Below are 13,472 nucleotides of genomic sequence, written 5' to 3' on the forward strand. Positions count from 1 at the left end.
TGATTCAATACAAATGCATATCCGACTTTTTTAGCCGGAAAACTTATTCTAGCATTCCTTTCATTGCCGGGAAGATTGAGAAATAGACATTTATAATCATCTTCATGAAATCCAATGCAAAAGCTACGATACACCAAACACGTAACATAATTCGTGATGCGGAGATAACACGATTCAGCATTTATGTTTCAAAACCTTAAAATAAAACATTTATGTTTCAAAGATGTTAAATATAGAAGGAATCCCACAACTCACAATCAACTGTCAAACAATCGCACTGGTGAATTAGCAAAACAATAGTTGTTCAGTTTCCTGCTTCTATCATTTTCATTAGTTTTGATGATAGTCATTGTTAGTACCTTTTAACACTTTAATTTCTCAGAAGAACCTGACATCATTGTTATTTGTTACATAATATAGTACAATAAGCTTATAAATCACGTGACTGGTGTAGCTAAAAAAATACAAGCTGCCAGATTTACCAGAAATGTCAAATATTCCCTGCAGTAATGATTGCTTTGTTATCATTATAGCCTTTAACACAACAATAATGCTATCCATACATCAAATGATTCATAGAACTGGATTTTACTAGTTTCTCAACAATTCCATAGCACGTGCTCGAGATAGAAGTTTTATATGAATGTATTGCCATGCTAATGCTTTAATGGAAATAAAATAGAATAGCTTAATTGAAGCACAAGGACCATTAACGCATTGTTTCATGCATCCTAGAGATCCTCTGGGAAGTAACATGTAAACAGTCAATGGAAATAATTAGCCTGGGTGATAGCTTCTCACATCACATGTCCAAGCGAAAGAATTGTTCTTTTGCAAGTGAAACATTAGGCCTAGCTAGAATGTGACACTGCAAATGAATCACAACTTGTTTAAGAGGTCTCTGCCTCAACCAAAGAATGCTTCTCCAAGATGGCAACTGTCTCTTCCTTTGCACTGCAAACCATAGGTTAACAAGAGGACAATCAAATATAAACTGTAAGGTGACATAAAATTCATACTTATAAAGCATCAAATATATACAGTAACCAAAGATTAAGAACAGGTATGTTCAAAACATGCAAAATCAGTTGATAGATATTCTAGCATACAGCTCATAAAATGTCCCTGTTTTGGGCCACTTTTATTACTTAATGCGGCTTCAGACAGGATCACAGGAATGATAGTTGTTTTTCATATGCATTATGAACAGAAGACCACACATCATTAACCAGAGGAGGGGAAATGTATGTTCTCCCAACAGGAGATGAATCTAGTGTAATTCATTTTTACATGGTGAAATATTAGAGCAGAAAATCCCACCATTTCCACCCTATATAAGATTGAAAAAGATCATATAAAATATAACACATAGCTTTTGGCATCTGGATCAGACGTAGCACAGTCCATGTTTGAAATAATGCAGTGTATAAGAGTTTAGATCAGCTACCTTCCAGGTCTAAGTATTTTGTATTTGTGTGGTGTGGTGAGGTCCACAACCGTTGAACCTGCGAGACTTGATGGAATCAAACCACCATCATAAACAAAAGCAATGTTCCCAGAGGTTCTCAAAATCTTTGATGGAAAGAGTACTTGACTGGCCACTTAGGTTTGCACTGGTAAGGGCTAGGGCAGTTCCTGAACCACAGGCAATGATCCTGATGAAATTGCAATCAGGCACTCTAACTCCTATACTATCAAATCCTGGGTTCAAAGATCGTTCAAGAATACTTGACTCCTGTAAAATATCCAAATATACTATCAGACAATGTATAGGATCTTTAGTTCTTTACAACAAAATCAGAGGCTCACAGAAGATATGCTGACAAGGGGATTGAAGAAATAGGACTACACTGTTGCATCAAACAACTTTTGCTCACTGATTGATTTAAACATACGTCGCACAAATTTCATATTCCATGATACTCACACACTCACATATGACTTACTAACCACGTTTTAGTACAACTATAACAGGCCCAGGTAGGAGGCAATCAAGCAGACCATGAGGTAAATGGTCAGTGACAGCAAAACGGGCTATATCTGATACGTCACCAACACAAATAGCCAGAGGGCTTGTATGTCTACGGCCTTTAATCTCGTAAATTCTGTTAACTGCTTCCAATGAGCTGCCAACATGCCACAAAGAAGGTAACAGGTAATCATCAATCATTCGGTATGCAATTGGGAGAGACACAAGGTAGGTCTAAATATGTGGAGACTGGAGTGCGAACGAAATTTTAAACATCTTTGATTAAAACACAACTTATTTCTATGTGGGTATAATGTGGGCATTCAGAAGGATGGGTATAGTGTGGAGCTAACTTTTCTCACATCTGATGTCTATGTAGAAAAATTGATATCTTATCAAAACCTATGTGATATGATATATCATAAAGCAATTATTTATCTGCTTTCTTTCATGGAGGACTGCAATAAACAGTCTTTGAAGATAAACTTTATCGACTCTTTTTTATAATTACACACTATTTTGCTGGGAAATATTTTGAATAACTGAATATTAGGCCCACAAATTAAAACAAAATAAATGGTAAAGGCTATAACAGTTATATAGTCCACTTCGAATCAAATAGAACCAACAGCAAGCGGCCACACAACGCTCTGCACAAGAGAGGCTTGACAATCTCTAGACTTATAAAATATAAATACTGAAACTCATTGAAATTTCACTAGTGTAGTGGTGCAGTTACAACATCATTCTTACTCAACACTATACTATGGTGTTTTATACAAGAAGAAAGATTCTGTTTATCGGTCAATGTTATCTTGTAGCTTGACTTTTAATTTTCAAACATGTACAATTGAAAAACAAGACAGTAAACCCACAGCCACCACTGTTTCCTGCACATACCCAAGAAAGCTAAATAAGAAGCAATGAAAATTATAAGATGCGACATAGATGAAAAACAAAACTAGAGGCCAGAAACAAAAGTGAAGCTTGAAACATTTAAACCATATACAGGCTACAAAGGCTATTTAATAGGTTTAAAGCAGAGATTGAAATAGCAGCATACCAAGCATCACAAGCAAATCCATAGAGTGTATCAGTGGGCACTGCAATGACTTACCCAGCTTTCAAAGCTTCAACTGCCTCTCCAGCATAAGCATCTGTGGCTGGATGAACCATATCAGAATTATCCACACTGACACTGCAAGACATGTTTTTAGAGAAACCCCTTCTCGGCCCTTCACACTGTTGCGAAGGTGGAAAAACCGACAACCTGAGAAACCCTGAAGCAACAAGTGTCATATGCAGAAGGTGAACTCAATTTGGTTAGGAGTTGACCACAGAAGGTAAAGTTATCGTTTTTATGCTGAATACCATAAAAAGGAGCATAGTTGACCATGAAACTCAAGTGGCCATACAAGAAGTTGAAAAAATATGTTGAAGGGTCACAAATTTGGTTAGTTAATTGACCCACTAACTGTTTGATTGAAGTTTCGAAAAAACAAGACAGAGAGAAGAGACTGACAACGGTTGTGACTAAAGAGCACCTCGGAAGGAGAAATTGGAAGAGAAGCGAGCGTTGAGGATAAGCAGTCCTTGCGTAGAAACATTCATCGTATGCTAACCTGCGTTCACCAATGCTCTGCTCCATAGTCACTACTGAAATCTTGTAAGACACACGTTTTGTTCCTTCAACTCTCTCACTTTCAAGTTTTCAAGTTTCGAGTTTCAACCATTATATGTTCGGGAAAATACTCAAATTCATGACTCAAGTGTAATTTGTTGAAATATGAATCCTAAAGATGAAAAATGAGGTGACTCTTTTCTTATGACAATTTAATCCTTAATTTATCATGTTAGTAGAAAAATTAGATTTTATGGACCAAAGTAACATTTGGAAAAAAAAAATTCATCTTTTAGAAACTCATGTCAACAAATTACACGAGGGACGAATTTAAATATTTATTCTTATATATTTTGAGTTAAAATAACATTTAATCAATTTAATTTGCGGGTTGTTTTCACAAATTTAATGACCTTGTGCAACCCCACTTTATTAGCAACACGAATCCTTCTATTTAATATCATTAAGTAAAAAAAATTAATGTTGAATTTATTAGGAAAGCAATCCTTCTATGTAATACCATTAAATAAAAAAGTAGATTTTATATTTTTTCGGTAGATTTTATATTTTTGTAATGTTGAATGTTATACCAGATTTGAATCTAATCTCTTATAAAATTATCCGATGACAATTATCATACGGATCACTAAGAATGCCTATATAGATTTTATATTAGAGATTATTAACAATGTTATTCTTAATTAATTAGTATTTTCTTAATATTTCTAAAAAATATATTTTACAAAAAATATAGCATTATTATTTTTTCTAATTTAAAAGGTCATGTGGAATGAACCATTTTTTTTATCAAGAGAACCTAACACAATTAATTGAATAAGATGTGAATTATTGTAAAGTCTACAAGATAAAAAAATGAAAATTTATCTAAATTCTTGGCCTTGACATTGTGATTTCTGAATGGGTTATTGTAAAGTTTTGGCTAAAATTCATTTTTATTCATTATGTTTTAATATTTTTTTTATTTTAGTACATTAAATTTTTAAAGTTTTATTTTGATCCTTTTATATTTTTGAATGTTTCATTTTAATACATTAAGTTTTAAAAGTTTTATTTTAGTCTTTTAAGCTTTTGAAAGTTTCATTTTAGTTATTGTTTCGTTTTCCATTAAAAATGTTAGTGTTCCATCAATGTTAGTGTAACCTATTTCCATTTTAAATATTGTAGGCACCCTCGCACTATAATGGAAATATGTTTTCCTTATATATTTTGTACAACAAGAACATATTTCCATTTTGTTTTTTTCAACCCTTTTATTACAATGAAAATATGATTTTATTTTTTGTTTGTGTCAATATAAAATAGAATCATGATTTTGTGTCGCAACATAATGAAATCAGGATTATGTTGCAATGTGAGGGAGGAAGGGGTGTAGGAAAGGAAAGAAGGGTATTTTTGTTTAGTTATATTTTTTTGGAAAAATTGGTGGTGAGAATAGCAATTCCACCGGGATTCAATTCCTCAGGTATAAAACATATGAATTTCGGCCCAGATGGTTTCCTGCACAAAACATGCAAACTTGTCATTAACTTATTATGCACTTCCAAGAATATCATAAAAAAATAAGTATGAATGTTATAAAAATAAAATGTTACATTCAAATCATCAATTGTATTAAGTCACATGAACTGGCTCACCAACCAAGGAATAGAGATGATAAGAAATCAAATTTCTTTTAAGAGCCTATGACATAATTTATAACAAATTTAGGTAGGGTATATTTATTTATTAATAAGTTATGTTAACATTTATTCTTAAAAGTCTATGAAAAAAAACCCATATACTGACCGTATAAAATATATTCGATCACAAATAATTCTGCATGATAATTTATGTGGGATCGTAATAGGTATAAGTATACTTTTGGTCACGATTATAATTTGAGTGGAATTTTTATTTTTTAATAATTTTTTACTCAAATTTAGTTTCTCAATTTTTCACTCGTTTCAATAAGTCCTCGAACTAATTTTTATTCTTGCAATCAAATCCTTCAATAAGTTTTTTTTTTATCTAAAAAACTCTCAAATTCTCTTATTTTATATTTCCATGAACAAAGCTCATTAAAATGTAACAAAAAAAATCTTTAAAATATTTAAAAATGCATCCGCTCAAAATTCATCAAATCAAGATTCAAAACATTATATTTCACACTAAATTGAAAATTTCCCAGATTTCCATTATTAAAAAATCTTAACACCACTTCCTATAAAATCTTTCAAAATTTACCTCAGATTCATCCTAAACATTCAAATTTTATGTAAAAAAACTTTTTTCATAATAATTTTATAAAATTAAACAAGTAAATTTGAGCAAATATTATAGGATATTATAAATGCAATTAAGCAATCATATTAATGTTATCAGATTCTGCTTTTCTGTTCCACGTTCGATTAGGTGATTAACTGAATGATGAAACTAAGTTGTCATTGAGAACCGCTGACACGATTTCTTATTCATCTTAAAACAACGGGAAAAGCTTAGTAGATAAAGTAGATGATACAATTCAGTGTCAGCTTGAATCGAATAAAGCAAGCTTCTTTATCTTGGTGATAGATTATTGCAAACACTTAGTCAAAAAAGGAACATGGCAAACACTACGTGTCACAAAAAGCTTGACAAGGATCTAATCATACATACATATCATTAGACAGTACTAAATTGGATAAAGATTAGTGATTTCCACTTCACAAATTTCCTCCCACAGAATGTGATAATTATTCTTGTAGCATAACACGGAATTTGCTAAAATGTACAGTGGTAGTGGCTTTAGATTTACGTGTAGCATGTTATAAATCAAGTGCTTCTTCCAAAAACAGCATGGGGGCAATGTAGAAGTGGAAAATCTGCTCTAGTCCTAGGGTGGAAGGGAATAAAGCTTCATTTAGTTTACTACATTATTACATTTGGTGTTGCCCCATCAAAATGATCAAACCTCCAAGACAAACTAACAAACAAAACTTCCTCATCACTCTCGTGACCAAAAATAAAATCATTATCTCTCACCCAAGACTGCAAAAAGGAAGGCCAGAAGCCTTCTGGTTTTGATGAGTTGAAAATTGAAGTTCCCAGTACAAATAAACAGACAGAAATTTCATAGCATGAGCTACATTCTAAGTCACTCTATCGCTACCATAATCTGTACAATGAAGTCTAATATGTAACGAAGTAATAAAGTTTAATTCCCTATACACAATAAGTACTTCCAAATCCAGAATGAAAAGCAATCAGCTGCAACCCCTAGTGTTAAGAGAAACCACAAACACATCAATTCAGCTCTGATTTGAGTTCTGTTGACTTTGCACCACAGGTTGACTGTGATTGGAAGGACCTGACCCTGAACCTGGACGCGGCGTGTTTGGAGTTCGAGGATTTTGTGCTGCCGGGCCATGTTGCTGCTCTTGTAGAGCCTGCACTCTTCTCCTCCATCTAAAAAACTCCACAAGAATAGAACTTCCACTCATCACCACACCAAAGCCAGCAAATGTAGCCAGAAGGATTGACAGAACTGCTTGCACATGAACCTGTAGGAGACAAAAGACATCAAGAGTAGTCAGAATGCTTGGCCTTCTACATGTAGGGTTCTCAAACAGTGCTACACAAGCAGAATGTGGTGACTGGATTTTGGAATCAAGATATACATAAATGAGAATTTGGCTAGACTCTGATTGGATATATATTGTTCCATTGCATCTCCCAAGAAAATATTATGTCACTGAAAGTGAGGGGGTAAAATTTCATCTGTACCATATTGGATACAGTGATACACTCAATTTTTATTTTAGTGATAAAAAAGTAAAAAACCAGCACTCTTCATTTGATCGTTTGTTTCTCAAAAAATATTATCAAACTTGGTTTCAAGTGAAAAATACAGATAACAAGAATTTGGTTTACACAAAAATAATCATTACCACGGAGTAAAATATGTGTGCAAAGAGAACCACCAGAGCAAACTGAGCAGATGCATAAATCCAGATGAACCTGCTCTTCACTGAACAGCAAAGTTCAAAACAAAATTTGTTAGGGTTGACATTAATCAGTGAAACCAACCTGGCACCATGAAATATTGAAATTTGCAAAGAACAAAAGGTATGATTATGAATAAGATATCTACAAAAATTACTTCTTGACTACGAGAAACCTCAATGAAAAATGCAAATTAATAATATACATAGTTGCCAGAGTGTCAGAAATTACACAAATAAATGAATGACTTTGGCTAATTCACCATTATAAATCAATAAAGGAGGAAGTTTCTAGTGTCACTCCCACTCCAATGTTTCTATTGCCACTCTTATTTAATTAAATTTTATAAAATTTCTAAATTATCAGTTTCATTAACAGAGAAGAAGGGTATGTTAGATTAAAATTATTTGAATGACTGGCAATAGATCATAGATGCACCAGAGTGACAATAGACACTCCAGATAAAGGAAGATGAGTTCTCCAGAAAATTATATAGACACTTATCAATGTTTGCAAACCTACCCATTGTTGATGATGTCATGGAGGAGAGTAGACCCAATACACAGGAAAATGGAAGAGATATGGCAATTGCACCAGTTCCCATTTTTCCAACCTGCAGAGAGTTGAATAATTGAGTCTACACAAAATTGAAACTTCAACAGATTTGAGAGAACTGTTGTTCTTACCAATAGCTGCTCAAGGAAACAGAAATAGGCAAGCATGCTAACAATGACAAGCACTGGGACTTCCTGCCAAACTCTATTAAATTGAGCAGACAAATTAAAAGAATGACTCTATAGTAACAACCCACAGTACAAGAAGTTATGAAAAAAGATATAACGGGAACACTTTATTTCACTAGTAAGAGTATGACAATACACTTGTAGCTGCTTCAGAACTCTGAGAAAATATTAACTTACAAAATAATAACTATCATGGATGGTCTGTATCACAAAATATTAATTTTGTGAGTCCATTGCTTCAATTTCAAGGCATGACAGTAAACTAACTGATCCATGTTTTAAATAGTGTATTAACCAGTATTGTATACATGAAAGCAGTGACAACAAGTAATACAAATTTTAGTCAAATAATGAATGAGTGGCAGGATGGTGATTCAAGATTACATAACTATAAATCTGTTAGACAACCCCAATAGTTAGTTAGTTGGCATAGTTAGTTAAAGAGCAAGAGATAGTATGTTATAACTAATAGGAGGGGCAAAGATAGGGAGGAATCTTGTCATTTGACAGGAAATTAGGCTTTTGGGCATTCGGAGGTGCAAAACCCTCAAAGATGTGCAGTGTGTGAGTTTCTGTTCTGTAGATTGGGGAGTTCCTCCCCATATTTTCCAACAATCCACCAGGTTTCTATCAAGGTCTATTAAGATTCAATGATATCCATTTAGTTCCTAATTGAAGCATATTGTCATAATTCATTCATCAGAAATCAGTAAAGATCTTTCTCCAAAAAAAAAGTGAATGCACGTGCCTGTATCCATTTACATCTTCAAGTTGAGACCTATTTCCACCATTATTCCGATTTCGAACACTTTGGATCCGTAATAGTGTGACAGGTAAGTTTCGAACTTCCTCCTTGCACACATCGCAGGTCTTGTTACCCTTTATACTAAACCATTTAATTGCACATTCTTGGTGAGCCAGAGCAAGTTCACCTTTACAGCTGCATTCCAACTTGAAGGTCTCACCTCCTTCACACAAATCAACCAGACATATTCTACACACAGCCTCTTCTTCAGCTATATCTTCACCATTAGCATCTTCGTTTTCTGCACCATGAAAGTATTTAAAACAAGTTACTAACTGCATGCAGGATAAGAAACAGTAAGTGTTGTAAAATTAGAAATTAACCACAATGTCTCCAGAGAAAGTCAGAAAAGCGTTAGAAAGAAAGAAAACAATCCAAGACTATTTGAGCATATATTCTGATCTGTCATAAGGATGCAGTCTTACAAATATTCTGTCAGCACTTTTTCCTAACTGTTAATTCTACTAATGTTTGGCAAAACATAAATATGTCAATCCCGAAAATTCAAAGTTGACATATCAAATTCTAACATTTTCATGAGTACAAATGCTAATGCTTATAATGAGATACCAGTGTCATTTGTTGTGGGTGTGGCCAACAATTCATTTCCTTCTTTTACTCGAGGAGTGGAAGGAACAACACGGAAAAATGAATCCATCCTCCTTATGCTTTTATCCTTGTTGTTGGCAGGTACTGAAAGAGAGCGAGCTATCTTCCGCTGGGTTTCTCTTTTCTGCAAAAGGAACTAACAGGTTAAAACAATTTTTTTATGACGTAAGATTCAGCAGCAAATGATATAACTCTAGAAAAAGGGAATTTAAAAGCATTGCTAAATCTCACGTTTAAGGGACCACCAACACTTCCACCATGAGAAGATTCATTGTTTGATTGTCTAATTTCATCCAGTGGTAATGATGACGTTCTCTTAATCCTAGGAGTAAATATCTTAGTAAGAGACAATGATCTTGAGATTGAAGACTTTTCTCCAATGCCTGAAGAGGAAATTTCTGGAGCTGCAGCATTAGGTTTTTCAATATCTATTGGTGTTCGATACCTGAAGCTCAGTTTTGGAAGCAGGCTTCTAATGGATGATTTGCTTCTTGATGTTGAAGGCCCAGGAGAATTATATGTTGGAGGATCAACAGAGTGAGAACTCACAAGAAAATTCACTCTCTTTGGAGTAGGAGTGGGATTGGAACTTGGTGTCGGTGGTATTTTGATAGCAACAAATTCTTGAGAACACTCTTCTGTTCTTGAGGGTATCTCTAGAAGAAGATTCTGTCGCTTCCGAGGAGGAACATGTGTGGTTTCTTCAGTTATCCCCATTGGATTATCAACCTACAATAAAATATGGAATTGATAAAATAAGCGCTGTAGCATTGAAATACATATAAACTAGATTACACCTAATAAAACTATCAAAGTAACTCACTCAATCTTTTCACTAATCATAGCTTGAAAGCCACCAAGTTACAACAGAATTAGATTATTTGGAACAGGGCTACTGAATTTATCTGCCTTATTGATAACAGATTCTTTCTCCCTCCAGCCTCTCCATTAATTCACCTCCCCACTTGTAAAAAAATGCTGTAGTTTTGAAACACGGAATTTTGTAATAAAAAGACAATGCCAAGACCATGTTCTCACAGAGTAATGATTTACATAGTGGCACATTTATCAAATAAATTATAAAAAGAATCAAATATACAGTTTAAAGACAGAACCACCAATATTAATGACAGGTATCAACTAGAGATCCTTTATTTCAGAATTCAGATTAATAGTAGTATAGCAGATTCATATAAAAGAGATTACAAGTTAAATACATATTTAAATGAATTCATCCCTTGAATCTTTGTATCATTATTGTGAAGAAAATATAAACTAGTACTCACACTGCATCTGTTTAGCAACGGGAAGTAGGAAACTGTAATGTATTGAATTTCTATTCAAATGATAAACAGTTATACAATGCTTGAATTTTGAAATCCTCTAAAGTACTCTTATTCTAGCTTTGGGAAAATCCCTCTTGAGGTCAAATTCAATACCATGAAAGATACAAAGAATAAATCATATTCAAAACAAAGTGCATCATTTTTTAGCAAATTATTTATTGATATATATTTATGGAGTAAATTAATATATGCTTTGCTCAGCAGATTCAAGTTTCTAACCAACTGGGTTCTCTGGGTCTTAGGATGCTGACTAATATGACATTCAACTGCATAAATAAAAGTACAAAGAGATAAAAACAAAAGACGCTTGTTGCGGGCATTTTTCATGCACACACTTCAGAAATCAGAACAAACACGCTACCAATTAAAAAGGAATAAAATTCACACAATGAAACAAGACACTACAGTAACATAACCCACGGCTGCAGTTGGTGAAAATTCAGAGAGATCAAGCTCCGAGTATTTTAAAATATATGCATATGATATATATTAGTCCAAAAAAGACCCCAATTATAGAAAAACAAAAATAGTATATAACAGAGCGAACTTGGCAATCATAATGATTAGTTCCAATGTTGAGAACATGTCTACCATAGCAAAAAATGGAAATCACAATCTGAAGAATCATAATCCAAAGAAAACCAAAACAAATATAGAAGGAGCAACAAATGAGATTATTGAGAAAGAGAAAGAAAATTAAAAAGAAAAAAGGAAAAAAAAAAACATATTCAAGAATCAAGAGTTTAAAAAAGTGACTAGTCCTTGAAACAAAACCAGACCCTATGTCCCCAATAGATTAAAGCTAAAGAAGATGCAAAACGAATAACAGAAACTGTTACCTTTTGAACGGGAAGAGAAACTGTTCTTCTGCAAGAACCTGCATCATGTTCCTCACTCACAGTCATAGGCTTTTCCTCTGTACCATTCATTTTTCTGTAGCAAAAAAACTAGAAACCCGGAATTTGGAATTCCAAGAGCAAGCCAAATTACAAATAAATTTCAGTCCTTGGAGACACCAATATTGCCCATACCACTTATTGCTGGGTGCATGCAAGAGATGAATGATGACAGAGAGAACTAAAATAGTAGTACTATGGGTTACAAAGATCAGAGGAATAAGCACAAAGACCAAGCTTTGACATTGATGACACATTTAGTGGGGTACCCTTCCCTATGATCTGCTGCCACTTACACTTCATAAATTATTCTTCCTGCCACCGTTAAAAATGTGTAGATAATGTTTATCTTAACAAAAATTATCATATAATGAGATTAATTTATGTAGCATTATTCAAAATATTATATTTATATGCCCACTTATTTGCAAAAACAAGTCTCAATTCCCCACAAGGTGGGAACCTAAAATAATAAAGGAGTGCAGAGAAAGCTAGGAGAAGAAAAGGAATGGGAAGAAAAGATGCAGCAGCAGCATCCAATCACATTCACACCTAGCTCTGACATTGAATATCTTTTAAACTGAATTTAACTTTAAAACAAATAAAGGGCCGTGTTTAATTTTAATTTAATTTAAAATATTGTTAGATTAATAACTTTTTCTTTCCTGAATATAATGGGATTCCTTAAGCATGCATATAAAAATTTAATTCTTTAGTCATGTATTTGAAGAAGATTTTATGGAAAGCGAGAATTTATTTTAATGATATTTACGTCTTGAAAATTAGTCTCTTTTTCTTGTGCATTAATTATTTTTTATTAAAATATATTTATTTATTTTAATCTATGATTAAATGTTCCTCTAGATTGTCACCTTCTTTTTTATATGAAGATTGAAGATGAATAAGTTTCCATTAATATTAAGGTGAAATTTTTTTAAAAATATTATAATTAAAAATAAATTTAATGTTAATACTTAAATTAATTAATTTTCTTAATTTTGTCAATTATATTTTATAAATAGGGATGAAGGAAGAACATTACTTACCTTCAGAAGAAAATAATTTAAAGATAAATATATCTTCAGTTGTACTATCACTTATGAAATTCTTGCTTTAAGTTTGATTTACAAAACTTTACGTTAATTACAAAGTAACACATGCTATTTTACATTTAATAAGGTATAAATATGCGTGTCAGTATAAATATTTTGTTTTTAGGCTAAATTATTTTGATTATTATAGTTTCACCATTTTTACCTTTGATCCTATACTTTATATTTTAATTCTCTTTTAATTTCTATAGTTTTAAAAATGATTTTTTTAATTTTTATAATTTTTATTTTAATTCTCTTTTAGTCTCTATAGTTTGAAAGTAATTTTTTTAGTTTTTATATTTCATATTTTAATTTCATTTTAATCCTTATCATTATGAGTAATATTATCAATTACAATTAACTACAAAAATATTAACAAGTAATTCGTAATTAATTTATTGTAAAATA

At 32.6% G+C, this 13,472-nt stretch overlaps 2 protein-coding genes across 6 annotated transcripts; both read right to left on the reverse strand.

Annotated features, from left to right (window-relative positions):
- Positions 1-1,448: 1,448 nt before the first annotated feature.
- Positions 1,449-3,704, reverse strand: LOC100777085 (yrdC domain-containing protein, mitochondrial). 4 transcript variants are annotated; one of them, XR_005887563.1, is made up of 5 exons: positions 3,492-3,704; positions 3,087-3,249; positions 2,723-2,859; positions 1,951-2,126; positions 1,449-1,735 (listed from the first exon to the last, which is right to left on the reverse strand). XR_005887563.1 is itself a non-coding variant. In XM_041007414.1 (4 exons), exons 1-4 carry the CDS (start codon positions 3,615-3,617, stop codon positions 1,719-1,721), a joined length of 450 nt encoding a protein of 149 aa, XP_040863348.1. In that variant the 5' UTR covers positions 3,618-3,704; the 3' UTR covers positions 1,449-1,718. The 4 variants fall into 4 exon arrangements, 3 of the variants coding, with proteins under 3 accessions (XP_040863348.1, XP_014620026.1, XP_014620025.1); XM_041007414.1 differs by lacking the exon at positions 2,723-2,859 and having other exon boundaries at positions 3,087-3,239; positions 3,514-3,704; XM_014764540.2 differs by lacking the exon at positions 2,723-2,859 and having other exon boundaries at positions 3,514-3,704.
- Positions 3,705-6,618: 2,914 nt separating this feature from the next.
- Positions 6,619-12,537, reverse strand: LOC100788108 (probable E3 ubiquitin-protein ligase MARCHF10). Of its 2 annotated transcripts, none has more exons than XM_003539666.4 (8): positions 11,914-12,537; positions 9,960-10,457; positions 9,690-9,852; positions 9,063-9,360; positions 8,258-8,330; positions 8,094-8,184; positions 7,517-7,596; positions 6,619-7,129 (listed from the first exon to the last, which is right to left on the reverse strand). In XM_003539666.4, the coding sequence occupies exons 1-8, from the start codon at positions 12,001-12,003 to the stop codon at positions 6,878-6,880; spliced, it is 1,545 nt and encodes a 514-aa protein (XP_003539714.1). In that variant the 5' UTR covers positions 12,004-12,537; the 3' UTR covers positions 6,619-6,877. The 2 variants fall into 2 exon arrangements, with proteins under 2 accessions (XP_003539714.1, XP_040863349.1); XM_041007415.1 differs by lacking the exon at positions 11,914-12,537 and adding an exon at positions 10,552-10,706.
- Between the last annotated feature and the right edge of the window lie 935 nt (positions 12,538-13,472).

Source organism: Glycine max, chromosome 12 (genome assembly GCF_000004515.6).
Source record: "Glycine max cultivar Williams 82 chromosome 12, Glycine_max_v4.0, whole genome shotgun sequence".
In the NCBI taxonomy this organism is placed as follows: Eukaryota; Viridiplantae; Streptophyta; class Magnoliopsida; order Fabales; family Fabaceae; genus Glycine; species Glycine max.

Excerpts from the sequence above, each read along its gene's own strand:
- LOC100777085 (XM_041007414.1), bottom strand. The coding sequence starts at position 3,617 with ATGGAGCAGAGCATTGGTGAACGCAGGTTAGCATACGATGAATGTTTC. Across the intron at positions 3,240-3,513 it reads TTCCAATTTCTCCTTCCGAG|GTTGTCGGTTTTTCCACCTT; the intron begins GTGCTCTTTAGT and ends AGGGTTTCTCAG. Across the intron at positions 2,127-3,086 it reads GTTGAAGCTTTGAAAGCTGG|CTCATTGGAAGCAGTTAACA; the intron begins GTAAGTCATTGC and ends GCATGTTGGCAG.
- LOC100788108 (XM_003539666.4), bottom strand. The coding sequence starts at position 12,003 with ATGAATGGTACAGAGGAAAAGCCTATGACTGTGAGTGAGGAACATGAT. Across the intron at positions 10,458-11,913 it reads TTTCTCTTCCCGTTCAAAAG|GTTGATAATCCAATGGGGAT; the intron begins GTAACAGTTTCT and ends ATTTTATTGTAG. Across the intron at positions 9,361-9,689 it reads ACCCACAACAAATGACACTG|AAAACGAAGATGCTAATGGT; the intron begins GTATCTCATTAT and ends TTCATGGTGCAG.